Below are 26,165 nucleotides of genomic sequence, written 5' to 3' on the forward strand. Positions count from 1 at the left end.
CTATTTTCTAGAACTTAGGAGATGCTGTTACTTGTTTTACTGGGGCCAAAACATCCTGAAGGGTTGAACACATACACCCTAGCCCCTTAAAAGAAAAGCCTGCTTATTTCTTAGGCCTTCCTTCGCTCTCGAGCTGTGACAACAGATAACCTAATCTCAACTGACATCGGCAGAGCTTCGACTGGCCTGTGTCCGTCCCGAGATACATAAAAAAAAAAGTCTTTATAATGGTGCCATAGAGACAAGGGATGGGAATGGGGGGATTTGATGTCTGGCGCATATAGAGGCCCATGCGAAACATGATGATATATACACAAGTGCTCCTTGGACATAATACTATATGGCTAGGCGGCCCCCCCCAAAAAAAAAAAATCCATGTGCGAATCAATTATGGGGAGCCGTGACGGAGAGTCCAAAATCTCTTGCCATGCTAACGTGCATAACATGAAGATACCCGCTATGTTAATCACCTAAGGTCACCCTCGGCCTCACCAAGAAGTATTTTCCCATCAATCTTGGCTTGGTTTAACATTCGCATAACATACTCGTATGTCAGCATCGTCACCGTGGCCGCCGGGACTGCTCTCATGAGGTTGGTGCCCATCCCGGCGTAAAAGGCACGCCAGCCCTCCTCGCGAAGAATAGTTCTAAACGTCCGGACGATGCCCTGATATCTCGGCACCCCCGCGCCTCCGTTGCTGCTTCCGTTGCCGACCATGGGCTTTTGCTGCGTCTGCAGCCGGGTGCGGATAACCTCGTGCGGATACGTCGCGCTGCTGGCCAGAACTTTGGATAATATCGTGGCGGCAAGGACACCCATCCACTGGTTGGCCGCCTGGTGCCCTTCCTTGTCTACCGCCACGACGCCCATGCCCTGGCCGGTAAATTCTGTTTTGAGGTATTCGTATGCTGGGAACTGCACGGCGACGTGGGTGAGGCCGAGAAGGGCTGGGGTCAAGCCCGAGTAGAATGAGGTGATGCCTTCGGTCGTATACATCTTGCGTGCCGCGTCCAGTGTTGACTTGTAGTGCCATGGAGAGTGCAGCGTCGGGCGCGACGTCGGTGTGTTCGCACCCTTTGGGAACTGTGAATAGCTCGTTCTTATGTGGTCGCGTGCCGATTGTGACATGAGCCGTGTCTTGATGACCCATATGGGATTCGTCACGATCGTGCTGCTCGCGCCGGCCACGACCGAGGACCAGAAGTTGACAATGAATGAGTTTTCTGCAGAGGGGAATCCAAAGGTTCAAGTCAGCAAATTTGCTAGGTACGGCTTTGTGATGATGGCGGAATATCAAAGGCAGAAGAAGCTTAGCATACTGTGATGTTCCCCGAGGAACTCTTTGCTCTTGTTGTAAACTGTGAACCAGACTGCCCACGTCGGCAGGTAGCCTAATATTATCGGTCCGAGGCCCCTATACATGCCACGGATGCCCTCTTCCCGCCATATTATCTTTCCGGTGCCCAGAAGCCCCGAGTATACCCGGTGGTGTCCGACATGGCGCCCCTTTTGGACTGCGGCGAATCCACCCTGCGCTTGCAGCTTTGTCTTGATCACATCTAGCGGGCAGACCACGATGCCCGAGGTGAAGCCACCGATGGCCCCGGAGAGGGCGTTGAACTGGGACGAGGTCGCGTGTGCAGCCCACTTCTCCAGCGGTGAGATGGTACGTGGGCTGTCCGGCATGGCCTCGAGGGGTTCGGGAACCGAGATCCCGACAGACTCCGCGGTCGGCGGTGGCGGCGGCGGGTAGAATTCAGTAGGTGAGGTCAACGGCCCATGGTCTCCTCCCGCAGCGGTGGCGTCGGCCTCGGAATCAAAGCTCCCTGGCGGAGGAAGTTGGTGTCGTCGGTCGTGTGATGACATTCCACTCCCCCCCTTTCAAAAAGCGCGTGCTCTTCACAACCCTGGGTTTTGTAACCACGAGCAGGAGGGGCTCTTTGGGGCGGCGAGATGCGTCCCGAGAGAGCCCGATCCCGCCTGGGTTATGTATGGTTGGTTATCCTGCAGCTCGCTTTGCTGTGCTCTTCTTTTCTCTTTGTCTTCGGTGGGTTGGTGGGTGGTAAGCTGCGAATTGGCGGGTAGTTTAAAGCGAAATCAATGGAGGCGCCAGAGGTCAATGTAGGTACTGTAGGGTACCTTGGCTGGGTGGATAATGTCCCTCGTAGGTTGTATTCTGGTGTGCAGGTATATAATGGGGCTTGGTCGGGGGGTGGGACAATTGGAAACTGAACAAGAAGCCCCGTAACGGCAAAGAACCAAGTGTTCAACGGCGAGTAATGAGCTTGTCCGATGGGAAACGGCCAAAATCTTGACAAAAAAAAAAAAGAGTAGAGAGAGAGAGAGAGCGAAGGATACAACAAAAAGACTTGGCGGGATCACGACAGCTCGGTGTGTGCGGGGAAGCGATTGCCCAAAGCCGCGTGAGCAGTGAACACCGACCGCTCGCAAGACTGTATGTAGTCTTAGTAGCACCAGCACCAGCACCGGCACGCCATTCGGACCGCTCGGTTCGGAAACCAGGCAGAGGAGGCAGAGGGGTCAAGGTAGTGAGCAATCAATCGGTCGATTTTGCTACTATGTGCAACGCGTTACAAGTTGGCCCCTGTTTGCTGGGACCAGTGTAAGATTTTACTGATTTTGTCTTTCTTTTTCCAGATTTTTTGTTTGCAAAAGCCAGCCTCTAAATCCTGCCTCGGAACTTTGTCCACCTGTTTTCATGGCAAAAGATAACCATTGCAAATCAAACCACACAATGTCATCAGGTGGTTATCGCGAATCGTATCAATTGCTTAGGTACTGTAGGGGTTCCGTCTACGTTTACGTCAGATAAAGATTTCTGGATCCGTGAGGTCAATCCAGTCCTTTGTTGGTTGGTTCCGTGGGGAGAATGTCTGTCCGTCCCCTTGTCGCAATGACGCATCCAAGTATTTACTGGCAAGAATGGGTACATCAGTTAAAACCGCGCAGACGTTCGATTACCTGTAAGTACCGAGATCCAAAAACAAGGCCAGCCAGGTCTCATATGGAATTAACAAGATGTCTAAGGACCTAGTTTAGGATCAAAACTACAAGTTGGGTGCTTGTTTTATCTATCTTTTTTTTTCTTCCTTCTTGTTTCTTTCTGGATCTTGGGCTTAGATAGTAGATGATACCTAGAAGCCGGTTAAAATACCGGATCAAAGCCGTTGAACTGAGAATACCAAATCACCACGGATAAGGAAACTAAAAGGCTTGGCTGGCATGCGGTTGTTTACGATGTCACGCAGTAAACGAACGATAATAGCTTGAGCACGTGCGCATGGTTGCCAATTCTTTGAACCCGGCTCGAGCCGCTCAAGCCTGCAGAGCCTCAGGCATTATTTTTTCTTTCTTCTTGTCACGCGGATATTCACGTGACTTACAACCGCCCCCTTTGGTGCATGGAGCTTCGAAACTGGCCCAACCTGATTCGACACGCCTGGCAACCGCGGGAATTGAATTGCGAAAGATTCCGTCCTGTATTGAATCGCCACAACGACCCGACGACAAAACATCGCCGCACCGCATCGAACCCCCCGAACGTGTCTATCGATCAATCGTACTCCGAAAATGTCGTATCCTTCAGCAGCTCCCTTTATTCTCAGGCGGCCGTGGCTCAAGAAGCTGCTCATGCCCGTTGCTGAGTGGCACGCAAATGCTGCTGGTTACCGTCAGATGGGTCTCAGGTAAGATGCTGGCCAAATATTTTCCCCCTTTTTGATATCCCCGTTTGCAGCCTATGAAAGTGTTTAGTTTACAAATTTTGCTTGTATTGGCACTTTCTCTGCTGCTTTGGGGCAAATCCACGCCCTGCTTGCTCACTCTAGAAGCTACTGGGTGAACCAGTCTGACCAAGTCATTTAACATCACACAGGGCCGATGATCTGATCCCCGAGGAGAGCGAGACCGTCCAGGCTGCTATCAAGCGCCTCGACCCCAAGGAGAACTACGACCGCATTTTCAGGCTCCGTCGTGCCGCACAGCTCAGCTTATCGCACCAATTGCTACCCAAGAGCGAGTGGACTAAGCCAGAGCAGGACGTTCCGTACCTGCTCCCGATTATCAAGCGCGTCGAGGCCGAGCTTGCCGAGAAGGCCGCCCTCGATGCCGCCGAGGTCCTTCCTAAGAGCGCTCACTAGAGCATTGATTCGACAGCGAGAGAGAGAAAAAAAGAACGGAAACCATTTAATTACGACCTTTGCGATGGAGGAAGGCGCACCATTACCATTGAACGGTGGAGGAGGCGGGACTGTCTCAGCAATGCCGTTAATCCTTAACCTGGAGCAGTTTCAAGTTCTCCTGACGACTAGCTGATCTGCTAGCCATTAAAGAGAATTTGGATTGCTTGGTCAAATACGCTGATCCTAGCGTAACACATTTTTTTATATCAGTGTTCCCTCTTGGTCTTCCAGACTGGGACTGTTTGAATTTAGACGACTGGAAACGGTCAAGCAAAAGTCGCGTTACTTGTGGAAACCCTGTATATCATACATTAGACTATCTACCTGCAAACTCGTAACTCCGCAGCAATTTTCTGGTTCCATGAATGCTTGACTGTTGTCATGTTAAAACATTAAAGTCCGTGAACTCAAATTTGGGAGTAAAAAAGACCTTGGTCTTCAATAATTGGTAAATATTTATGTCATATGGGTATCTGACGAGTGGACTGCTTTGGACAAGGCAACAGTGAGATATTAGGATTGTGATTTATTTCCACGTAGGTGAGCTGCTCATGAGAAGACTTCACGCAAAGGTATATTCTGGACTGTAAGTAAAGCATGCTTCTCCGCTGCCCTCGTCTCGTTTCATATTGTTTTCTCGGGAAGATGAGCAACGCAGTGGCAAGGCATGTGCCTTATCTAGCCTCCTCCAAGCCATCAGTCATCATAGCATCGCGAATTCGAATAAGTGTGATGAACATGGAGGTCCAGGACTGTTTCCCAGGTTGATATATATATATATGAAGGACTTGCTATGATGGTTCATTACTCACTCAAAAAGCGCGACTGAGATAGTCGCTTCTGAATGCTGGATCTTTGTTCTGACAATAAACCCGCGAAAGAAACAATGTCGCTGGAGCGAGAAAGAAAAGAAGAAGAAAAAATATGTCTAGCGCGCCTGTAATACACACCAATTCCCTCAATCTCTGGTTCATGGCGTGACATTCTTGTCTTGAGTGAAGATATGGACGAATAGAACAGCTAGGAGAATAGAATTAGACAAGAAGCATTCCCAAACCCAACCCTGTAAAAAGAAAACTCCTCTTGGTTTTGAACTTTCGAAACAACATGTAATGCAATATGTCCGTACGCATCGTTCGAGACCCGCTTCATCTTTCCCGTCTCTTATAAAGTCGTACAATAATGATGTCTTCTGTCGCCGCTTCAGCGAGGCTCCCCAGCAACTGTGGCTCTAGAAGTGAGTATTACGGTGTGAGGAGGAATAATATAGACACTAAAATGGTGTGTCCAAGATCGCAGTCACAAGGACGGCTCTGATGTCATTTCGACACCAGCTCATAAAACATTGCGTCTGGGCCAATGGTGGCTCATAGTCCCGTGGCCTCTTCAGGCATTGCCTGCCTTCTCATCAGTGTCGATGTGCCACACCACGTAGTTGGGGAGACCAATGACTTGGTATCCTGCCCTCTTGGCCATCTTGGCGAAGCCTTCTGTCTCGGCTTGGTTCTCAAAAGCGTAGCAAGGAAAGTTGATGCCTGTTGTGGTGGAGGAGTATTTCAGTTAGAATCGGTGCCTCGTATGCAAACATGAAACATCAGATATTACTCTAAAGATAGCATACCTGATCTGTGAACATCTGCCTTGACAACAATGTTCACGCCGCCAATGCCGTCAAGCTCAATCTCTTTGGTAGCGTCTTCACGCCAGTCGCCCATCCTAGCCATATAGGTACGGCCAGTGTCGTACTGCTTATAGCCTGTGGTATTGTCAGTACACTATCTACATTAGAGTACTAAAAAAAAAAAAAAAAAAAAAAAGAAAACGGGAAAAAAGCTTACCCTCTGCAAGGACGACATCCTTGTCAAGGCTGGCTGCTAATTTACGGCCCTTGTCAGACTCGATCCAGGAGTTGTAGTCGACTGTATTGACTGGTGGTTAGCAAAATTTTGACGACGCAAACCAAGAGTTTGAATAAAGGATCTATAACTTACATCGGCCCTCGATATCTTTGTCATCCTTGTAGCGGTGGAACCAAATATTAGGAACAAGAATGTCCTTGTCGTGGGCGACAAAGTCCTCCAGCACAGCCTTAGGGCTGTCAACGATGTCGACATCGCGCCAGTAGACCCAGGAGTGTTCCGGCTTCAGCGCAGTGTAGAGCAGGTAGTTGCGAGCACGCCCCATGTTCTTGCGGCGTGGTGCCTGGGCCTCGAATCCATGGCGGTCCTTAACGTCTTGGCTTAGCTTGAAGTTGAAGTCCTTCTCGACGATTGTGGCGCTGCGGAAAGGGACATTGTCGGAACGCTTCTGTATCCTGTCAATCTCGGATGAGAGGACAGCTAGAGTATCGTCGGTAGAATCGCCAACAAGGAAGGCGAGGTCGATCAGGTGGTGGGGATATGTAAGCTCAGCAATCAATTCAAAGTACTTGGACAGGTAAGGTGCTGCATCCTTCAGCGGCGTCAGGATGAGAACACGCTCCTCGTTAGCGACGGCCTTGGGCGTCGACTTGATAGGGTTCAGGTCGTGGTGAATGATGGTGGACGAGTTAATTTCTAAAGGCGTGTGGTGATTGAAGATGACAGGAGTTTGCATGTGGGCGCTCCATGCTGCCTGCTCATTCACCGTCATTTCCATAGGAGGCTTTGATGGTCCCCAACAGTAGAAGCTAATTGCACAGATGCCATGTCAGCTGAGGTCTCGATTGATACAAAAGATCCGTCAGGGAGGTTTCTCCCATAGTGAAACAGCATTCCAGCCAACTAACCTCTGCATCTCGGAAGCTGAAGATTTGACGCCGCGCCATAGTAATAGAAAGACTCCTGACAGGGCAACGAGTAACAGGAACCTGGTTCTTGTGACAAAGGTCCATATCGCCCTTGACGGCGGGAGTGAGCCTCTTGCGGCTTTCCAGTTGAGGCCACCCTTTGGAAGAAGCATTTTTGCGGTGTGTGAGCGGTCCTCAGCACCACCCGAGTCGAGCGAGCGCGAAACAAGAGAGTCGAGAGAGTATAAACGAGAGTGGCCGGCTATCTTGTATTTCGTGGCGGGTGCAAAAACCGTCGAGGGCGGCAGACCACCGATCTATACGAGGTCACCAAAGGTCTGATCAGAATGAGCAAAATAACAAAGATAAAATAAAAAAAAGGCTCCTAGGGCGAGGACTAGTTTCCAGGGTCCTGCGTAGCCAGCTTCGTGATGGCACCGTACCGGCACACGAGAGTGTTGTGTAGTTGCAGTCCCGAGGGCGACGACGTGAGCAGGTCTGGACGATAAGCCAGGGTCGAAAAGTAACGATACTGCCGGGGCCCACGGGTCAATTGAAGATGCGCTATGCTGTCGCGGTCGAGTTTCACAGGAAGTTCGCTAGGCTTGAGGTCGTCGCGGAATAATTTTCTCTTCGCGGACGGATGGATTCAGTGGAAATCTGATTGATGTCTGCGGCGAATCGACTACAGCATCTGGAGAACACGACATGCGAGATTAGGGGCAAGCCAAGTGGTGAGCCTGGAGCAGGAGTACTGGCAAAACCGGGCCCAGGGAAGATGGAAGCCAAGACTGGAGCGGCCCCGGCCTATCAAAATGATTAAAATTTGCAGTGAGCAAAAAAAGTTGGCGCGAAGAACAGGAGGAGCCGGGGTGTGCGCGCGCCGTGGGATTGTGGTCCAAGCATGTCAAGGTTCCGTGTACTTCAGTTCTGGGTGGGGCTGTTCGGTGACTTAATTTAGGGGATGCATTGCCAAGAGCCACCCTGTTCTCCTCCCGCTTTGCTGATCAAGTGGGTGCGGCCAGCCGTTTGACCTTCACTGTATCTTTGTACTGTAAGGGAGGTACGGAGTAGGTAGCTGACGGGATGGTAAGAGGTAATCAATCTAGGTACCTAGGTAACTCTCCCTTTCAAATATTCTCACGGCCGCGCAGTGGCTGTTTGTAAATATTTACGATTTTTGACACTTGGTCGAGGCAACTGTATGAACCCGTAATTTGATTTGTTCATATATGGTGGGGAACAATATGACCAAGTGACAGGACATGCAAGCCAGGGGAAGTATTTCCGAGTCCTTTTTGTTTACTCCCTTCGAGGTTAGATTGTTGATTGAGACCAAGATGGGACTGTACTGTACACCCGTGTGGACTAGACCAGCATCAGACCAAACAAGGCTGATAATGATTTTGCAATGTACCACACAGTAGATGGAAAATTGACAGTGCCACGACATGAGAATTGATGGTTCGCTTCAGTTTCTAGCCTTACCAGTCGCATAAAAATATTTTATTCAATGGATTGCAACAAAGCAAGGTGCATAATAAACATCATGTATCTTGACGATCGATTGAGAACGCCTAATCAATTTTAACCGACGCAAATCATATGCCTGCCACCTGTCTGTTTTGTAGGGTGGTGGTGGTGACTGGCCCTTTTTTTTTTTTTTTTTTTTTTTTTTTTTTTTTTTTTTTTTTGGTTCGGCATGGCAGCATGAACCCAGGGACACTTGTCATCTCATTGATGCCTATCAGACCCGCATCCCTAGGCATGGATTCGTATCGACCGATTGATTCGCACGTGCCTAGCCCAGCCAACATTCATCATCCCCCCCATAATTTCGTGGCTGCTGCGCCCCAACTGGAGGGCTTTGCAGTCCGTGGGCAAAATTGAGTGCAGAATGCTTAGGTACCTACCTACCTACCTACGGGTCCATGTGCATGATGACCTTGTTCCATTTGGTTCGATGTCGGACAGTAATTACACCAAATCCGGAAATGCACGACCATGATCTCATATCTTGTCAATCCAGGGGAACCTGTGCCTTTTCCCTACATACTCCGTAGGTACATCAAGCCTATACCTTATTTTCTTTTCTGGGCCGGGTCTAGAATACATTTTGTTGATTACAAGTTGGACTAATCTGTACTAGGACCAGTCCAATGTTTGCCAAGGCTAAGTCGGGACGATTGACGGTCAGCAAGCCAGGTACGGTAGGTAAGCAGCAGAAGGAGCAAGCAAGCAGCCTTTGCTTGCTACCCATTGCCGTCCACGTGAACTGGCGCCTGGTTCGCATTACAGGAAATCGACATTTGGAAAGTCAAGTGCGGCGCGTTTCGTCTGCCATTTTAAAACATCCATTGCAGGGCAAGGCCTCGTGCTCAACCTATATCATATCATATTCATTTTGTGACCGTCGTCTCGATAATCGCTGCGATTTTAATAACTTGAACGTAAATGTTTTCAAAATCACACATACTTATCCAACGGGATAATTTGACTTATCACAATTGTTATTGTATTTGATTGAGGCGGACCGCACCTTCTTCCGCCCTGGCGTCATCGACTCTATACCGAACCCTGTTGAGAGTAGCCCCTCTTGGTCAATTCAACTCGCTTTCTAGGGTTCTGGCCAACAGGTCTGTCGGCAGGTAATTTCTACAGGTTTACACATCAAATCAATCTCGACACGGCATTTTGAGTGTTTGTCAAATATGGCAGCAACTCGCAGATCTGCCCGGCTGAGTACAGCCTTGGAGAAGAGCTCGGTCACAATAGAGGCATCGAAGACGGCCAGCATGCCACCGCCACCTTTCAAGGTGGCCGCTAAAAAGGAGCCAACCAAAAAACGTAAATCTCCAGCAGATGGCTCGCCAGGACATGTCAATCAAGAGGAACCAACCACTCCAAAGAAGCGTCGTACCGCTGCTCCTGCCGCCTCACCTCTACCACCACCAGTGACACCCACTCCCAGTGCCATTGGCCTCATTTCTGAACCGGGCCGACCGTCAACCACTCCGAAGAACAAGGCTGTAGCTCGTCTCGCGGACGCCCATGTTGCAAATGCCCAGCTGTTATCGCCAGAGACTTCGCGCGTCGTTGTCGCTGCGGGTCACCTACCAGATCAGGAAGCTTCATCATCGCCATCAAAGGTGGGAGTACCTACCAAGGGGCTGACTACCACCGCTACCCTACTCGAGGAGGCATGTGCACATCTCATCCGCGTCGACCCCCGCATGAAGCCTTTGATTGAAGCCCACCATTGCCACATTTTTAGCCCGGAGGGACTGGCTGAGAAGATTGATCCTTTCGAGAGTCTGTGCAGTGGCATTATAAGTCAACAAGTCTCCGGAGCTGCGGCACGCTCTATTAAGGCCAAGTTTGTAGCAATGTTTGCCGATGAAAAGCCTGGCGAACGTTTCCCCAGTCCGTCCAGCGTCGCGGCTGCGACCATTGAGAAGCTTCGGACCGCCGGTCTCTCCCAGCGCAAAGCCGAGTACGTCAAGGGCTTGGCGGAAAAGTTTGCTTCGGGTGAGCTGAGCGCGCAGCTGTTTGCCGATCTCCCTTACGAGCAGATTTTAGAGAAGCTTATCGCGGTCCGGGGTCTCGGACGCTGGAGCGTGGAAATGTTTGCCTGCTTCGGGCTGAAGTTCATGGACGTGTTCAGCCTGGGGGACCTTGGCGTCCAACGAGGAATGGCAGCGTTTTCAGGCCGCGACGTAGCTAAGATGAAAAACAGCAAGGCCGGGAAATGGAAATATATGAACGAAAAAGGTATAGCATGTGCATCCGAAATACAGCAATGTATATCCATATATGGTTTGAAGCTTTACTGATAACGGCTTTGACAGATATGACCGAGCTTTCAGACCGATTTAAGCCTTACAGGAGCTTGTTCATGTGGTACATGTGGCGAGTCGAAGAAACAGACATTAGTACAATGGAGTAGGCTCAGTGCTTGGATAGTCATGGACTTGCCGACACAATGCCATCTCATGCGTGGCATCGAATCAATTGATCCGACTGACGACTTGTTTCACCCGATGTTCGGGGGAAGAGCATCACGGATCCGTCTCATCTTGGTCCGTGTGGCTCTGCTTGAGTGAGCCCCTTTGATGATTTGAGGGGACCTACAATGACTTCAGCTGCATACCGGTCTCTTGGTGAAGGGTTCATGTGATACCGTATGGCATGTGCAATCGCTTGTCTGTACTGCCTAAGTTGACGGGGTTGTTGCACGTTTCTCCACCCATATCCATGTGGCTCTCAATTCCCGCTGTCCTAAGAGATACTCCCATGTGGCTTACTAGATTGGGATGCCCGACCCCAGGTTTGGTGCAGCCCATCTCTCAACCCAAGGCTTGACGGGGAAAATAAAATACAATAAAACCATAGAACTAGTAGATCTCGTGGCTGGCGTGCGTTGGTGAGTGACCCACGTCTGCGGTTATTCGAAAGTCAGACAATGCTGATGAGGTTTCGGTTTGGTCAACCCGTGGTTTGGAAAATCGTGTACACCGTTTCGTGAAACATTTAAGAGGCGTGCAAGAATGAACATGGCCAGGTAAGCCGAACAGATAAACATGACTGGAAGCTACGATCACGATTCGCTTGCACGACTTGATTTGTGTAAACAACTTAATGTTGCCCGTACGTGTTATGTTACGTGTCTACCTATTTGAGTCAAACCTGGACCATACTGGTGACTGTTTGTGTCAGGAATTGTGTATTGGAATATAGGTGCATATATACATCGGGATTATACATATAGATGTTATTGTTGCATGTACAGTATATGCTGCGCATGACGGCAGCAACCCGAAACATGGATAGACTAGAACTAATTGGAGAAACAAAGGGGCGTGTTGTTTACCAGAGAAGGGGGAAGAAGAAGAAAAAAAAATGCTACTATGATCCATATCACCTAAAATAAGCAGCAAAAAAACTTAAATCTATGATAATATCGTGAAGCTAGACCACTGTCAGCCGTTGAGCTGGCGCATTAGTTGCTGGCCATCGAACGTTCGGGATCAATTGTGGCTTCAATCCAGCTTGCCAGGTATTGAATGATATTTTATTCGCCCCTGATATCATCTGTTGAGGGCCGCCATTTCAGCGGAAGACCGGCAGCTGGAGATCCAACGTCCACAATCATCAAGTAGTAGTCAGGGTCTTTTAGCCGTCCAATGGAACCAACGTATCTTGGCCAAGCCACTCTAGGCTAGGCTTAAACACCATGCTCAAAGACTGCAACGCGCTAGTGGTGGAGGCGATATAGGCCGGCCGAGGATCAGCCTAGCGATTTGTTGCAGGCATCATTGAGATTCGATCTATGTTGACTAATTGGTAGCCACCGAGCGCCGCCGGGCAAATACATCAAATCAGGTCTGGCGCGGGGGAATGCAGCTCAACTGTTCCGTTTGGCACATAGCCGCCATTCCCACTCGCGTTGGACGCGGAAGGTTTTTTTTTTTTTCTTTGTCCGTGGCAACTCCTCGCCGTTCCCCCCATCCACCATGACAGCTGTCTCCTCAGAAGACCAAGATAGGGACGTATGCACTGGCTACCTTGGCAACCGAACACGAACGAACCCAATGGGAATGGTTGGCTGTGGGTTGCCTCGCATCTGAGGAGGCAAAGGCCGCGTAAGTCGGGGATGTGGAGGGCGAAAGTTGGAGTTTCTACGATGGGAGGAACATTCTTTCTGGAAACAGACTATACAGTTTAGACTAGGCCGACCGTATCGATCGAATACTTTTTTTTTTTTTTTTTTTTTTGCTCTCCCCTCATGCTGCGATTCTTGGTACCTAACAAAGCCTATCTACTCATCAGAGTCACGCCACTCCCGACCGGGAACGAACTTTGCAGATCAATGAGACAGTGCCGAAGCAGGCCGCCACCTCGGACCAATCCGGGCAGGGAATTGGATTCTTGCTCGACACAAGGGAATTACATATAAGAGAGAAAAAATGGCGGGAAACACATTAAGATGTCTTCTTGCAAGGCTTAGTTAGACCAGGGCAAGCCAAGCCTGAAGATGCCCGAAATTCGGCTCTGCAATTGCTCATCCGTTGTATCTCGTCTGGCAAGGCGGGGAGCCTTTTCGGTAGTAGAGTCGAGATTGTTTGTTGCAAGGCCCCATCCGGGCTCGTATTTTCTCATCGCATTTTCACTGTTGCTGTATGGTTTTCGTTTGTTCTTGGGCAAAACTGGGACCGACCCAGAGATGAACCACCAACCAACCACACACCACCCCGTCCATCCTGATCCATCATCCATCCATCTCACATGCAAATCCCCCGTATTCTAGACTAGTGCATATTTACGGTAAACACACAAACACACACACAAATCTTAACAATTATTTATCTCCAAGAGATTGATCACCATGTCTTTTGAGTATTTCTTTTACATGATGTCCGCGTCGGTAATTGAGACCAGGAGTTCACTCAAAGTCTCCAATGATCAACAACTACCACTCACGTATGTGGCTATTGTTTGGTGGTTTATCAAGTTTTTGCGTCATATTGATACTCCCTTGAAACATGTAGCATTCAAGGAGATGAGGCATTTGGTGGGCACATCTGCACGCCAAGTTTGAAGGGGGCGTGTTTTTAAGGCGGGTGGGGGGTGGGGTCTTCCGCTACTACTCCGTACCTACTGTACGAAGTTGGTTGACTCTCCTAACTGCACTGTCTTTTGCTTTCTGACAAGGCGGCCTTGTTCCCAGATGCTTTTAATCTGTCCATCTGGTACCATAAAGTACTGTAGTGCGTTCACAGTTATAACCGCCTGCTTCTTAATGACGAGGGTAGCTACGAAAAAACCAGTAACACGTCCCGGTTATTTAGTATTCTTATCGAATCGCATTTGGCAGGTAAAGCAGGCATCTACAAACGGAAATTGTATCGGTGATGCCGAGGGTGCACCCATGAATGAGGCTGCTCTTCAATCCTCTCGGTCTGAAAATGGACCGGTCGGAGGATGCATTATCACGCTCGCAGACGGCGAGATAAAGATAGAAAAATCGAGCGGAGAATAAAGCCACTTGGGAAGGTTCATCCGCCTTATTGCGTAAGTATAGATACTGAATAAATACCTAGTTGAAACAAAGTCCTTGTGAGTAAAAGGCATCATTTCGAACTGGACAATTACTTTTGCTCCATCCCCCCCCTTAATGTTTACATTTTTGCAGTGTTGTCCAAGCTACTATCTCCGCATATCAATCCAGGGATGGTCGGATTGGACAATCAAATCTCACCCGTAATTGGACATTGAGGGTGTCTGCTGTGCTAACTTTCAATTGGCGTGGATACCCAATCTCGCCAGTCGAGGGAAATGCTCCGAGAAGTTTTGGCGAAGAGAATTGATTCGCAAGATTTCGTTCAATCAAAATCTGCCCCACTCTTGCTCCCGCCCGCGCAGGATCGATGATGAAAGGCAGTTTAACATTGTATGTAGGTCGTTATCTTAATTTTGTGCAGTGTATTTACCACCAAAACGTCGGAAGCAATGCCTTCAGTCTCCTTTAAAAAAATCATTTGACCAATATTGTGCGAATTTTAGCTGCTGTGATTGATGCGGGAACTTAATTAGTATTTGAAAGTTGTTAATAGTAGCAGTAACCGATCCGGCTTGTTTGATTGGCTTCGCCGACTGTCGTGCTGTAGCAACTGCAGGTGCCAAAAGCGGCCGGAATCCCCATGTGGCTGCTCCGCAGTGCGAGAGTCATGCCGATTGATTGTCGGTCTTCTTTTCTCTCTCCCCTTATTGTGACAAAATCCCAGACTGAAGGGATTTGATGGGGACGAAACCTTGTGACCCGCTACACCACCAGAGTCCAGACTAGCAAAGCGCAGCATACCAACATAGCACGACCTGTTTGTACTTGTAAAACTATACTTCCATCGGATGTATTGACGTTACCGTAGCTTGCAGTTTGGCAGGCTTGTGATAGCACATCTCGGGCGTTCTCAACCATGTATGTAGACCGGACGACACCGCAGCTAGTACTTTTTCTAACTCGTGCACACAATGCATTGACTTTGGCCCGGGGATCCATCAACATGTCAACTCAAAGCATTCCACAGCCGTCAAATTATTGGACACTCAGGCAGAAAGGGAAAAAAAAGTAAAAGAAAAAAAAAAGTACTACGGTAAACAAAGAGAAAATTCGGATTACAACCATAAACCGCTGATCAGACTAGGACTACCTGACCGGCCGAGTGGCCTGCCCTGACTATTGCAAGCCCGCAAGTAATAAAAACAGTGCTACAATGGGGTACCTACCTGGGCAAGGTACCGTACCTTACCTTGGCTCGCATACTAAGGAAAGTTAGCTGACCAAGGAAACGGGGGGCGTGTGGACAAGGGAAGCTGGCCGGGTAGTGGGGGTGGCCGTATGGAGCCTTCTACCCCTGGCTACCAGACATGCTAGCGTGGTTCGTGCCTTCTACAGGCGCAACTCGCAATTCAACTTTAACGTGCCCCTTCGCCGCTGGATTCTGGCCCTTTTTTCTCGCTCCTCTTCCTTTCCTTCCTCTTTTTGTAAGCCACAAACACAAGTCAACAAGCCCCAAACCGTTCGCCGGGCATTCTTTCCTCATTCCTTTCCACTTCGACGTTCACTCGCTACATACTTTAATATTTGAATTGTCCCGATTTCCAAGGCCTTTTTGAGGAGGAAGTCTTATTTCACCAAAGGGCCTCGCTTCCCACCAACCCGGCCAACAAAAACCTTGATTAGAGTTGCTACCACCACAGCAGCCTTTCAACACATCAGCGACATCTTTTCAGGATCTTCTCCACATACAGGTAAGGACATGTGAAGCTGGATTTTGTTTGTGAACCCTCTGTTATCGTCACCACATCACTATGGTTTCGCTGTGCATGGACGTTCAGCCAAACCTTGAATTGATTGGTCTGTGGGACTGGCAAAGCAGCTTGTTGGGCCAAAGGTCGTGCCGCATATGAGCTTCGCATGACTTGAAGCACTGGGATGCGAAAGATCGAATGGAAACCCGAGGGAAAAAAAGCCAACGGTCGTCTTTTGCACCGACTACGACAACGGCCAGGACGACCCTTGGGGGCTTTGATCGCCTCTCTCGCCTCGTCCTCGCCTTCCCAACCCACTTTACACCCAAACGGCCTTCCAACATTTCCCTAGCTCTGGCCAGGAACCAAGTGAAGCCGGGCAGATCAGATCACATCGCCCTTTTAATCCCAGACATTGCCACCGCATCTCATTCTCAGCATACTCAGTTTTGAATTTGTTCGGGTTGGACTTTGGTTTTATCATCTCATTTATAGAGCTTACAAAACTGCCGTTCAACTCGACGCCCAACCTGCCCACTGGCTACTATATTTTTCGTTCTTCTGACTGACATTCGATCAACCACGCTCATAGACCATAATCAGACAAGATGATCGCCAAGTCCTTCGTCACTATTCTGGCGGCCGCGAGCCTTGCCTCAGGTATGTTGAAGATGGAGGCTCCATTTTTGTCCAATAGTCGAACTTGTCTAACCAAGACCTCACTCAATAGCCCAAAGCCAATGCACTCAGAGCACCATCACCATCAACTCTAGCGGGGATGCGAGCAACTTGAAAAGCTGCAAGACCTTGAAGGGAAACGTTGTCATCGGCAACCAGACCGACAGCACTCTGACGCTTGATGGACCGGAAGAGATCCAGGGTGACTTGACTATGGTCGACAACAAGAAGATTGTGTCATTTTCAAGCACTTCGCTCAAGAAGATTACCGGCAAGATGACGTTGGAGAGGGACGAGCTCCTGAGCGACCTGAGGTTCCCTAATCTGAGCGAGGTCAACTCTATTAGCTGGGTGACTCTCAGCGCCCTTTCGTCTCTGGGTACCGCAATCAAGAAGGCGTCGACCGTCGTGATTGCAGACACCCGTATCGAGAACTTGAATGGCCTCGACCTCGTCACTGTCGACAACATTGACATCAACAACAACCAGCGCCTGCAGAAGTTCACTTCCAAGCTCGAGAGCGTCAGCACCAGCTTCAAGGCTTCCGTCAACGGTCTCGGAACTAACTTCGAGTTCCCTGCCCTCAAGTGGGTTGCTGAGATGGCGATTGCCAACGCTTCCTCGTTCACAGCTCCCCAGCTTAACAAGGTCAACAACTCGATCTACTTCGACTTCAACTTTATCAAGGATGCAACGTTCCCTAACCTGACCGCCGTTGGCAAGGACTTCTCTTTCGTTGGTAACTCGGCTCTCACCAACATCTCAGCTCCCCAGCTTACCAGCATTGGTGGTGGCTTGACTATTGCCAACAACACTGCCCTGGAGAGCATTGATGGCCTTCCCAAGCTCAAGGATGTTGGCGGCGCTGTGCTCATGCGCGGTAGCTTCAAGTCGTAAGTCAAAATAAGATGTGGTCTCTTGTCCTTGTGATGCACTGACTAACCATCTATAGTGTTTCCCTCCCCTCCCTCAACGACGTCAAGGGTGTGTTCGACACCCAGTCCACCACCGACATCGACAGCTCTTGTGAAGTTTTCAAGAAGGCCGGCAGCAACGGTCAGATCCAGGGCAAGGTCATCTGCGAGTCGAACAACTCCAAGGCCAACGACGACATCACCGCTGGTAGTGGAAGCGGTAGCAGCAACAACAACAAGAACTCGGCCACTGGCACCACGACGAACATGGCCCTTCTCGGCCTGTGCATCATTGGAGGTGCTATCGTTTCGTTCTTGTAAAATGTTGATGTTGTCATTTGCCGGTCCGTGACGGTGTAAATTTGAGGGCGGCGCAGCAGAATTGTAAAGTTAAAGCTTGGAATTTTGGTGGCGTTTTCTCTTTTTTTTTGTCTTCAAGCACTCTTTTGTCCTTTGTTTGCCCGCGCGCGTCTTTCAGTCTTTCCTATCTCGGAACATCTCTGGGCACTTTGCTACACACAATCTCAGTGGGGCCTGCTACTGTCATGATCCATTGGACTTTAATATCACAATCAACAGAGACAGGTGTTTGTAGTCACATTGTTTTCCCGCGCGCTCTGGTAGCCAACTCGAGGTGAATTATAAAAGTACTAATTTGTTTGCTCAGGCGATGTAAATCAAGCATGAAATGCAGGTGGTGATTCATCTATTTATTGTTCATGACTACGAGTTCAGCAACTATTACCTATTTAGCGAGCTACCCATTGTACCGGTAACTAAAAATTGCCATGGATCGACTTCGTGGATGTGGTGATCACGGTCGCCCCGTCATCTCAACTCCACTCGACACGAGAAATCAAACAGGCATCATCCTGATACTGTGAGAGCACTTGCAGAAACCAGCCTAACCCTACAGATTTGATCGTCGGATGGGTTGTGGCAGAAATATACTCCTAAAAGCTAGAACAGAATTCACAGAGTTCATATGGACACAGCCCTAAATCCTGAATAGCCATGCTCAAGACAACCTTATCAATGATAAACTCCCTGTTCAAACTTTTCCGAATCGTAGAACTTGGGTTTGATCTCGTTACCGTTGAATATGCGACCATCTAGAGCGTTGACAGCCTATCATGTATCGAACGAATTAGAACCAGAGTAAATTTGTTACCGAGTATCAAATGGGTCGGAATCCTTTGAAACTTACCCTTAGAGCTGAAACCTGGTCTGTAAACTTGATAAACACCTGCCTGGTGTCGACGTCGATGTACAGCCTTTCAACACGACCGTACTGTAGACCGATGGATCGCCCCGAGGTTAGCTTGGCTACATCATAAGATTTTTTCTGGAGACGGCAAAAAGCTGCGAATCGTATTAAAGGGGCAGCATTCCGACGTACCTTCTCGCCACATTCTTCGCCGATCTCTTGGGCCAAGCCCTCGGCAACCTCGCCGGCCACATCCTCCATGCCCTCGAGCATTCCACCCAAGGCGACAACCTCGCTCATGGAACCAAATTTGCCCACGTCCTGAACCCCACGCTTGCCACCTACAACACGGGCCATGTTCCCGGGGGCAGCGAATCCGCCACCTTCGGCGTCGGGGCGCTTCTTGCGCTTCTCGACCTTGACGCTCAAGCCAGAGGTGATGCCTGTTTCCTCAGCGCCAAGTCCTTTGCCCTTCTCCCAACCCATCTTCTCCATCATGCGCGCTGCAAAGCCAGCCTGGCCAGGCCGGTTGGAGCGCACAGGGTCCGAATCGTTGGTTTTGGCCGAGCCAAGGCCAGGGCACTCATCTTCGTCCTCGTCAATGTCCATCTCATCACCATCCTCGTTGGGCAGAGCCGTTGGCTCGTAACGGACTGGGGCCCGTGATATGGTTGCGGCGGGAACAGCGTCAGGTTGTGTGGGTGGCGCGCCAACTTCCGAGCCTTTGGAGAGGGCTAAACGGCGTGCGTATGCATCATCACCGGTGGCATCGTCAGGGATGACAGGCGCAGCCGAATCTTGTTGGACGCGAGGGGGTGATATTTGGGGAGGTGCAAACGAATACTGCGGCGGAGGAGCAAACTGGTCTGCGGTAGGGACCTTTTCGTTAGCCAAGTCTAACAATTATGAAGGGGAGGTCTTCTGGGTATGTGCCTACTCGTAGGAGGAGCTCTAGCCGCCTCGGAACCGCTGCTACTTCCACAACTACCACGGGACCTAGACCTGGTGCGGTTTTGTTCTCTGCGTCGACGGTGCGCGTACAGTACGCCCTTCCATTCCCTGATCTCAGCAATGCGTTCATCGCTGCGCAGGTACTCCTCTACATTTGTTGGGCGCGCCGGATCGTAGAGCTCGTCCCAGTCGGTTTGTCTGTCTCTGTCGTCGCGGTTGTTCTTCTTCTTAGCCTTGCGGCCACCTCGGTGCCTCTTGCCTAGCCCGTAAGTGTATTCGTCATCCTCGGTTGCGGCCCAATCGGCCAACTTGCTTCGAGGTGGCTGCTGTATGGTCGCCGAAGCGACTGATGAATCTGCCGAGTTGGAAGTTGCTGCTGCTGTTGTTGTTGATGCTGACGCTGCTGTGGCTGCCGCCGCTGCCGTAGTCGTAGTTGTACTTGCGGGTGCAGTGATAGCCCCGATTTTGAGAAAGGCACCTTTAGGCTTCGGTTTTTGACCCTGCTGGGGTCGTCGCATAGGCTGGAAGCGGAGCATGGCTTCAAGAGGGGGATAGGTTTTGATTTCAGTTTCGCAAAATTAACATGGCGTCTCCCACACAAAGAAGAGAACGAGGAGGGCGACCCTCGATATTGTGCGGGTGCATGGCTTTCTGCTCTAGGATGTACCTGGATCCAAGGGTTTCTTGTCGCCGCCGGCCTCATCGCCAGTCTTGGCCGGCGTGCGCGCGTTGGGTGTGGTCGAGTCGCCCGCGGCGGCCTTTGGGGCGAGCAGGTTCGCGTAGAGGGACATGGCGCCCGAGGGCGGAGGCTTGGGCGGTGCGCCGCCAGACATGATTACAATTCGAGCGGGGAGCTTGTTTGCCGTTAGCTGAACCCGCAGTTCTTTGAGGGTCTGTTCCTGGCAAGCCTGGTACAGGAGTTTGTCGTGAAAGGAGAAACAATTGTGATAATGGGAGGTGAAAGCAACCATCAGAAACTCAGAATCGTTGTTCGCATCGATGGATCCATGGCATGGAAGTTCGAGTGGAGGTCAAATGCAGGCCAAATAAAGTGGGGGGGTATTTGGTGGAGCTTCAAACCCTTACAAGGAAGGCAATTCTGTTGCTTGTGTACCGGTACCTCAGCCTAGCACGTACGGCACCTTCTCGACAGGTACTTTTAAGTACCTAAGGTATCTTACCTGGTTCAAATGGTACCTCACAATATCAAGGCCATTTCTCAACAATGTCATCCAAGCTGGCAGCCTTGATTTGTAAACAAAAATGCTATCCAATTGCTCCGATTAAGCCTTTTTTTTCGGCAGGTTGTGATGAAGGGCGCGCCCTGCATGGACATGAACATGCGAGTCTAGGTATAGAATATACCTAGTGCCCTTGGCTTCCCCAGTAAAGTGGAGGTACCTTCTAGGCTGGGTACATCCGAGACCGGACACGATGCTGGCGATACTACCTTACGACGCTAGTATTACATTGCCCAGGTAGATACCTACCTAGTTACACGTATAATTTGGGAAACCCGTTCAGTACAACTAGCATCCCTCACACGTATATATACTTGCCTACACATCTGGCTTTCACCACGTGTTTTCTACTGACAAGCTCCATGGCTTCTCGCCGCGCAACTCTCAAACTCTTCTCTTTGAACCCAGCACTTCCTTCCCCTTTTCGACCCCTAGCACCAGTCTCTTTCCTTCCACCAAAGTTTGGTGCATCCCGCAACATGACCTCAGAGGCTGCTCCCAGGAAGTACGAATGGCTTGTCGTCATCCCCGACCGCCCTGGCGTGTTGGATCAGAGGCGTATCGTTCGCCCGTAAGTTATCAATCCCGTTGTAGAGCCGCTAATATTTGTAACCGAGGATTGATCAAACCTTATTTTTTCTCTCTCTCTTTTGGTTGCCGCCTTATATAGAAAGCACTTTGAAGGCATGAAACCATTTGTTGAATCCGGCCAATGGAAGATGGGTGGTGAGCTTTTTTCTTCTCTTTCTTTTTTCCTCGACTTATTCACTTCTTGCTGCTACGGTTGCTGACAGGCAGTTCACAGGGGCTCTTCTGGATGAGATCCCCAAGGATGATGATCCTGCCAGTCTGAAAATGAGTGGCAGCACGATGGTGGCCATCGCTTCGTCCAGAGAAGAGCTCATGGAAGTGCTCAAGGCCGACCCTTACGCAAAGGAAGGGGTATGGGACTTGGAAAAAGTAAGTCTCACAAAAATCACAAGTCATGATGACAAACAGGGGGTTTTATGTCTCGAGAAAGAAACTACACGTGGTGGTTAGATAAGGTACTTACCAGGAGTCTCTGCGTCACCATAGGTGCAGATGTGGCCATTCAAGTGTGCTTTCCGGAACCCTTAAGCACGATAGAGAGGTAGAGATTGGGAAAAGTCCGACGGTGAAGGACGGTCGGATGGATAGGCGTGAACATGCCATGAATGCTGTCCACGTTCGGCTGGCCAGATATCTCAGGCCATGGATTCTTTTAGCAGGTTGAGCTCACTTACTTAATCTGGATCATCTTCCGCGGCCGCATACTTGTATCTTTTTTTTTTTTTTTTTTTTTTTTGAGCTTGCCTCGTTTGGAGTACCCCCTTGGTGTGCTGTATCCCGTGAAGAGCGCATGCTACCAAAAGTCCCGCCACTCCCATCGACGTAGATGATCCCTACAGATTTCAAATTACAGGGAAAAATACAAGAATCATGAGAATAAAATAGAAAGCAAGCAGGTAAGACCTTCATTTCGAGCATGGAAAATAGAGCCGGGGTTGGAAATGTGAATCGACAAGCCCAGCCCATAAATCAGACGAGATTAGAGACCCAGGAAGATAACACCCGCGACATGCAGAGACTGTCAGCTCACGTCAACACCTCATCCCGCGTAATTCTGGATCCCACTGTGCTGCCATCATTAGCTCCCGGCCCGTCATCAGGCCTTGGTTCGTCCTCAGTCTGGGTTTCCTCGGCCTTTGCTTCGGCGACGACTCTCAGTTCGTATGCTAGTTCGTAACAATCCGCCAACAGTTCGTTGAGGGCGCCTTGGCCTTCAGGTATGTCGTCTCCATGCATAAAACGACCATCAACCCGCATATTATCGATCATGTTCAACTGGGAACCACGATGTACCAAGTCAGCTTCTACGTTGCCATAGTAAGAAGTCTGGAATTGAATACTCCAAAGAGAGAAAGAAAATAAAAAAAACCATATGAAAAACAACAGAATTTCCTGAGCTTACCTTCATACTGTAGGGATACAATTCCCTAACGGAGCTTACTCCACCAGAATCCTTTACTTCAATAAGGATACGCTTTAAAGTCTGAAGCTGATTATAGATTGGGATGAGTGCCTCGGAGACAGGCTCTGAAAGAATCATGAGTGAGTAGATCAGACCGTAGCTGCGTCTGATAAGGTACAGAAGAGTCTGTAATTTCGTCAGTCACCGTTGGCATTGAATCTTGGGCCAAATCGATGGCTATAATCAAAACGTACCCTCTGTACATAGAGCTCCGCAGGTCTTCCTTCCTCGTCGATGAAATTTCCATTGACCCGCTTCTCGTCAATCTTGTCGAGTGTCCGCTGGAAATCATACAAGTCAGTCTCGCGCAGCGACCAAGCCTGCGTCAGGGAGAGGCTGTCTAGCTTGTTGCGAATGCTGACGAGGACATCGTAAATATTCTTGAAATTTTCGGGGACCTTTCCTTTTCTATATCAATGGTATCTATCAGTGACATGACCTTGCAATTCAACCATGTAACAATGATAAGGTGCAAATACCGGTCAAGCACAATTTCGGTCCACTCAAGGCAACGCTTCAGTAAAGTCGAAACAGCATCGTTGCCTCGAGCCACCTTGCCGTTGTCGTCAACAAAATTGCCATCGACTCGTTTGGCGTCTATTTCTTTGAGCTCTGCTTGGAGCTTTAGTACTTCTGAAGAAGAAAACTAGGTAGTCATCTTGCGTGTTAGTTACACTCAAATCTGCACCGAGTGCTAGCGTTCAACTGATCTCGAACAGTAATATGAGAAGCCAGCATTCATAGATGATTCTTTTTGTTTTGCATGATTTACCTTGGACCTTGTATTCGCCAAAGACATGGAACGCAATATTGAGATGAGCTTCCCGTGAATGGCAGGTAGCGGGCCGTCGAGATGGTCAAGCCGTCTTTGTAGGCTTTCCAAATTTCTCTGACAGAGCTCCAATCGATTTGAAAGTAGCTCGACCAAGTAGGGTGAGTGGCGCGACTCTGTGCTCCTGACGATACCAGAAATCTTTTGCAAGGTCTCAGACATGCTTTCGAGATCCTTGGCCGAAAACAACTCGGCTTCCGCAAGGTGGTCAAGCAAACGTTTGATGGTGGAGGTGAGGGCGTAGGCTGCAGGCGCCTCACTGGTTCGACCAATAGTCATGAAGAACAAGCTTATAAGCTGAAAGCAGCTTTCAAGCACCTTGTCCACTGTGTGTCGCAAGTGAGTGAGCATTTCGGCCCGTGGAAAACAGGCGAGACCAACCAAGAGACTTACACTGGGTTTCCCCTCCGTGTTCTCCATGTCGAATCTCGTTCAACTGCCTGACGTTCTCGATGACTTGGTCGTACAACACCATGACATCCTGGCTCCTGATATAATGAGCGCGGTCCTGTTTCAGCAGAAGTAGTTGATCACGGGTTGCCGTCAACCTCTCCAAAATCTCCTTCTCGCGCGCATCTCTTGGCGCAGGTAATGCCGGCGTATCCATAACGACGAGGTGGATTTCCTGTATGCCGCAAGATAGTGCAGTCTTGCCCGACCCAGACCTGCGGGGCTCGGTGTAAATTGAGTCTCAGGAAAACCGGCAGGAATGCTTCCAATAAAGTGTGTTCTCCTTTCGTTTAACACAATGGAATATAGCCTGACGCATGCAGCTACAACAGGTATTGTTGAGAAAGCAACGACAGGTCGCCAAGAAACTAACACAAGAGACTGCTATGGCCTGGCACAGGTACCCCATCCACCATGCCCACGGGACCAGTCGACCCAGGTGGAAGCAACGTTATGCGGGGGTATGTGTATATGTGAGTGGGTTGGGGAAACCTGGTTCCAGTTGAGTACAATTTAAGTGAGTTATGTAGATGCTTCGATCGCCAACACACTAGAAGCTTCAACAACACATGCAGAAAGACACAACGTGGGGTTGGCTGGACTTGCATCACAAACATGGGTACGTTTCCGAAAGCGGGCAACTCGAGCACAGACGTTGCCAGCTCCAAGAAAGAGCGGGGTCGCCAGTTGTCGGCGGGCTATCACGTGATACTTGGGAGTAATCGGGCGTGTAGTTTTCAATTTCCCTGTAAAAGTGTGTGGCTTGACCTGAGGCTGTGCAATTGCTATCGGGACCAGACAGGGCACAATTTCACGCCGCACCAAATTAATTTCGTCGTCCTCAAAGTGAACATCTGCAACCTCATCGTCCCCACGCTTCCCAAAGACTGTGATATTCGCGCCTCACATCACAATCACACACAATCAAAATGTCTACCTCCGAGCTGGCTACGTCGTACGCGGCGCTCATTCTCGCCGACGATGGTGTTGAGATCACTGTGAGCAAAGGCCCTTATTTTTAACGAAATTGCGACAACCCCGCGCTCCCATGGACGCATCCGAACCGACCTGGCGAAGGATGAGGAAAATGCGGACGTGGTGGTTGGAAGCAATTGTAAAATCTCGGGCAGAAGGCTGACATCGCGCTCTTGTGACAAATAGTCCGACAAGTTGCAAACACTCATCAAGGCTGCCGGTGTTCCCGACATCGAGCCCATCTGGGCTCAACTTTTCGCCAAGGTACGATAACCACTTCGACGACCGCAACCGACTACAAGCTGGGCTTCAGAGACAGCGCAATGCCGTCTTGTGTGCGCTTGTCTTGAAACCCTGCAGCACTCGATTTCCCGCACATTGATTGGATTGAGTAGGAATTTCATACTAACGAGGTCTGTGTCTTGACGTACACAGGCTCTTGAGGGCAAGGACGTGAAGGACCTGCTCTCCAACGTCGGCTCGGGTGGTGGCGCTGCCGCCCCCGCTGCCGGTGGCGCTGCCGCCGCTGGTGGTGCTGCTGAGGAGGCCAAGGTTGAGGAGAAGGAGGAGGGTAAGTCATTTTCAGCCGTCTTGCTTCCTCAACAACCAGATCATGTCAATTATGAAGTGGACCGACTACTGACCCATAAATTCCTGCGACAACAGAGAAGGAGGAGTCCGACGAGGACATGGGCTTCGGTCTCTTCGACTAAACGGCTTTCAAGCCTACGACTTCACTTTCCCTTTTGTACTTCCAAATCAGCATGGACGGCGGCGACCGGAGGGTTTTTCACACAGCTACTACTATTGCGGCAACGATGGCGACGAATACCATAGGCGTCCTCGGTTAGTCGGTTGGGAGCCATTGATTTTCGGCTATCTGGATGGATCAGCCCTCTCATGGCTTACGTATGAATCGGAGCTCTCTCTTGGGACTACTGGCGTCTTAGATCAAAAATTGGGATGCGTGCAAGCTTTTGCCTGCAATATTGATGAACTTCAAATTACTCTACCTCGCACCCCCATGATTACCGCTGTAGATCAGGTTGATCTCTTAAGTGCCTCGGTCACACTGAGGGGCAC

General features: G+C 49.8%; 9 protein-coding genes across 9 annotated transcripts; 5 read left to right on the plus strand and 4 right to left on the minus strand.

The window, feature by feature from the left end:
• Positions 1–466: 466 nt before the first annotated feature.
• Positions 467–1,867, minus strand: PgNI_01668 (uncharacterized protein; the record flags this gene model as incomplete). The annotated part of the gene is made up of 2 exons (XM_031121740.1): positions 467–1,224; positions 1,321–1,867. 2 exons carry the CDS (start codon positions 1,865–1,867, stop codon positions 467–469), a joined length of 1,305 nt encoding a protein of 434 aa, XP_030986167.1.
• Positions 1,868–3,464: 1,597 nt separating this feature from the next.
• On the plus strand, positions 3,465–4,582 carry PgNI_01669 (uncharacterized protein). Its single transcript, XM_031121741.1, has 2 exons — positions 3,465–3,708; positions 3,897–4,582. Exons 1-2 carry the CDS (start codon positions 3,593–3,595, stop codon positions 4,159–4,161), a joined length of 381 nt encoding a protein of 126 aa, XP_030987927.1. The 5' UTR covers positions 3,465–3,592; the 3' UTR covers positions 4,162–4,582.
• A 360-nt stretch (positions 4,583–4,942) lies between these two features.
• PgNI_01670 (uncharacterized protein) lies at positions 4,943–7,790 on the minus strand. Its single transcript, XM_031121742.1, has 6 exons — positions 7,414–7,790; positions 6,971–7,287; positions 6,195–6,871; positions 6,042–6,122; positions 5,825–5,959; positions 4,943–5,738 (listed from the first exon to the last, which is right to left on the minus strand). Exons 2-6 carry the CDS (start codon positions 7,141–7,143, stop codon positions 5,590–5,592), a joined length of 1,215 nt encoding a protein of 404 aa, XP_030987511.1. The 5' UTR covers positions 7,144–7,287; positions 7,414–7,790; the 3' UTR covers positions 4,943–5,589.
• A 1,548-nt stretch (positions 7,791–9,338) lies between these two features.
• Positions 9,339–11,450, plus strand: PgNI_01671 (uncharacterized protein). Its single transcript, XM_031121743.1, has 2 exons — positions 9,339–10,741; positions 10,819–11,450. Exons 1-2 carry the CDS (start codon positions 9,682–9,684, stop codon positions 10,914–10,916), a joined length of 1,158 nt encoding a protein of 385 aa, XP_030987510.1. The 5' UTR covers positions 9,339–9,681; the 3' UTR covers positions 10,917–11,450.
• A 3,853-nt stretch (positions 11,451–15,303) lies between these two features.
• Positions 15,304–18,052, plus strand: PgNI_01672 (uncharacterized protein). The gene is made up of 4 exons (XM_031121744.1): positions 15,304–15,781; positions 16,374–16,441; positions 16,512–17,352; positions 17,412–18,052. The coding sequence occupies exons 2-4, from the start codon at positions 16,390–16,392 to the stop codon at positions 17,692–17,694; spliced, it is 1,176 nt and encodes a 391-aa protein (XP_030987509.1). The 5' UTR covers positions 15,304–15,781; positions 16,374–16,389; the 3' UTR covers positions 17,695–18,052.
• Positions 18,053–18,160: 108 nt separating this feature from the next.
• PgNI_01673 (uncharacterized protein) lies at positions 18,161–20,502 on the minus strand (the record flags this gene model as incomplete). The annotated part of the gene is made up of 5 exons (XM_031121745.1): positions 18,161–18,501; positions 18,581–18,664; positions 18,773–19,446; positions 19,518–20,069; positions 20,199–20,502. The coding sequence occupies 5 exons, from the start codon at positions 20,500–20,502 to the stop codon at positions 18,406–18,408; spliced, it is 1,710 nt and encodes a 569-aa protein (XP_030987508.1). The 3' UTR covers positions 18,161–18,405.
• A 397-nt stretch (positions 20,503–20,899) lies between these two features.
• On the plus strand, positions 20,900–22,108 carry PgNI_01674 (uncharacterized protein). The gene is made up of 4 exons (XM_031121746.1): positions 20,900–21,343; positions 21,443–21,498; positions 21,578–21,732; positions 21,850–22,108. The coding sequence occupies exons 1-4, from the start codon at positions 21,135–21,137 to the stop codon at positions 21,889–21,891; spliced, it is 462 nt and encodes a 153-aa protein (XP_030987515.1). The 5' UTR covers positions 20,900–21,134; the 3' UTR covers positions 21,892–22,108.
• On the minus strand, positions 22,069–24,745 carry PgNI_01675 (uncharacterized protein). Its single transcript, XM_031121747.1, has 7 exons — positions 24,435–24,745; positions 24,051–24,375; positions 23,598–23,983; positions 23,305–23,471; positions 23,020–23,233; positions 22,766–22,951; positions 22,069–22,638 (listed from the first exon to the last, which is right to left on the minus strand). The coding sequence occupies exons 2-7, from the start codon at positions 24,262–24,264 to the stop codon at positions 22,390–22,392; spliced, it is 1,416 nt and encodes a 471-aa protein (XP_030987514.1). The 5' UTR covers positions 24,265–24,375; positions 24,435–24,745; the 3' UTR covers positions 22,069–22,389.
• Positions 24,746–24,941: 196 nt separating this feature from the next.
• Positions 24,942–25,833, plus strand: PgNI_01676 (uncharacterized protein). The gene is made up of 4 exons (XM_031121748.1): positions 24,942–25,105; positions 25,269–25,346; positions 25,518–25,653; positions 25,749–25,833. Exons 1-4 carry the CDS (start codon positions 25,037–25,039, stop codon positions 25,793–25,795), a joined length of 330 nt encoding a protein of 109 aa, XP_030988195.1. The 5' UTR covers positions 24,942–25,036; the 3' UTR covers positions 25,796–25,833.
• The last annotated feature ends 332 nt before the right edge of the window (positions 25,834–26,165 follow it).

Source organism: Pyricularia grisea (assembly GCF_004355905.1).
Source record: "Pyricularia grisea strain NI907 chromosome Unknown Pyricularia_grisea_NI907_Scaffold_1, whole genome shotgun sequence".
In the NCBI taxonomy this organism is placed as follows: Eukaryota; Fungi; Ascomycota; class Sordariomycetes; order Magnaporthales; family Pyriculariaceae; genus Pyricularia; species Pyricularia grisea.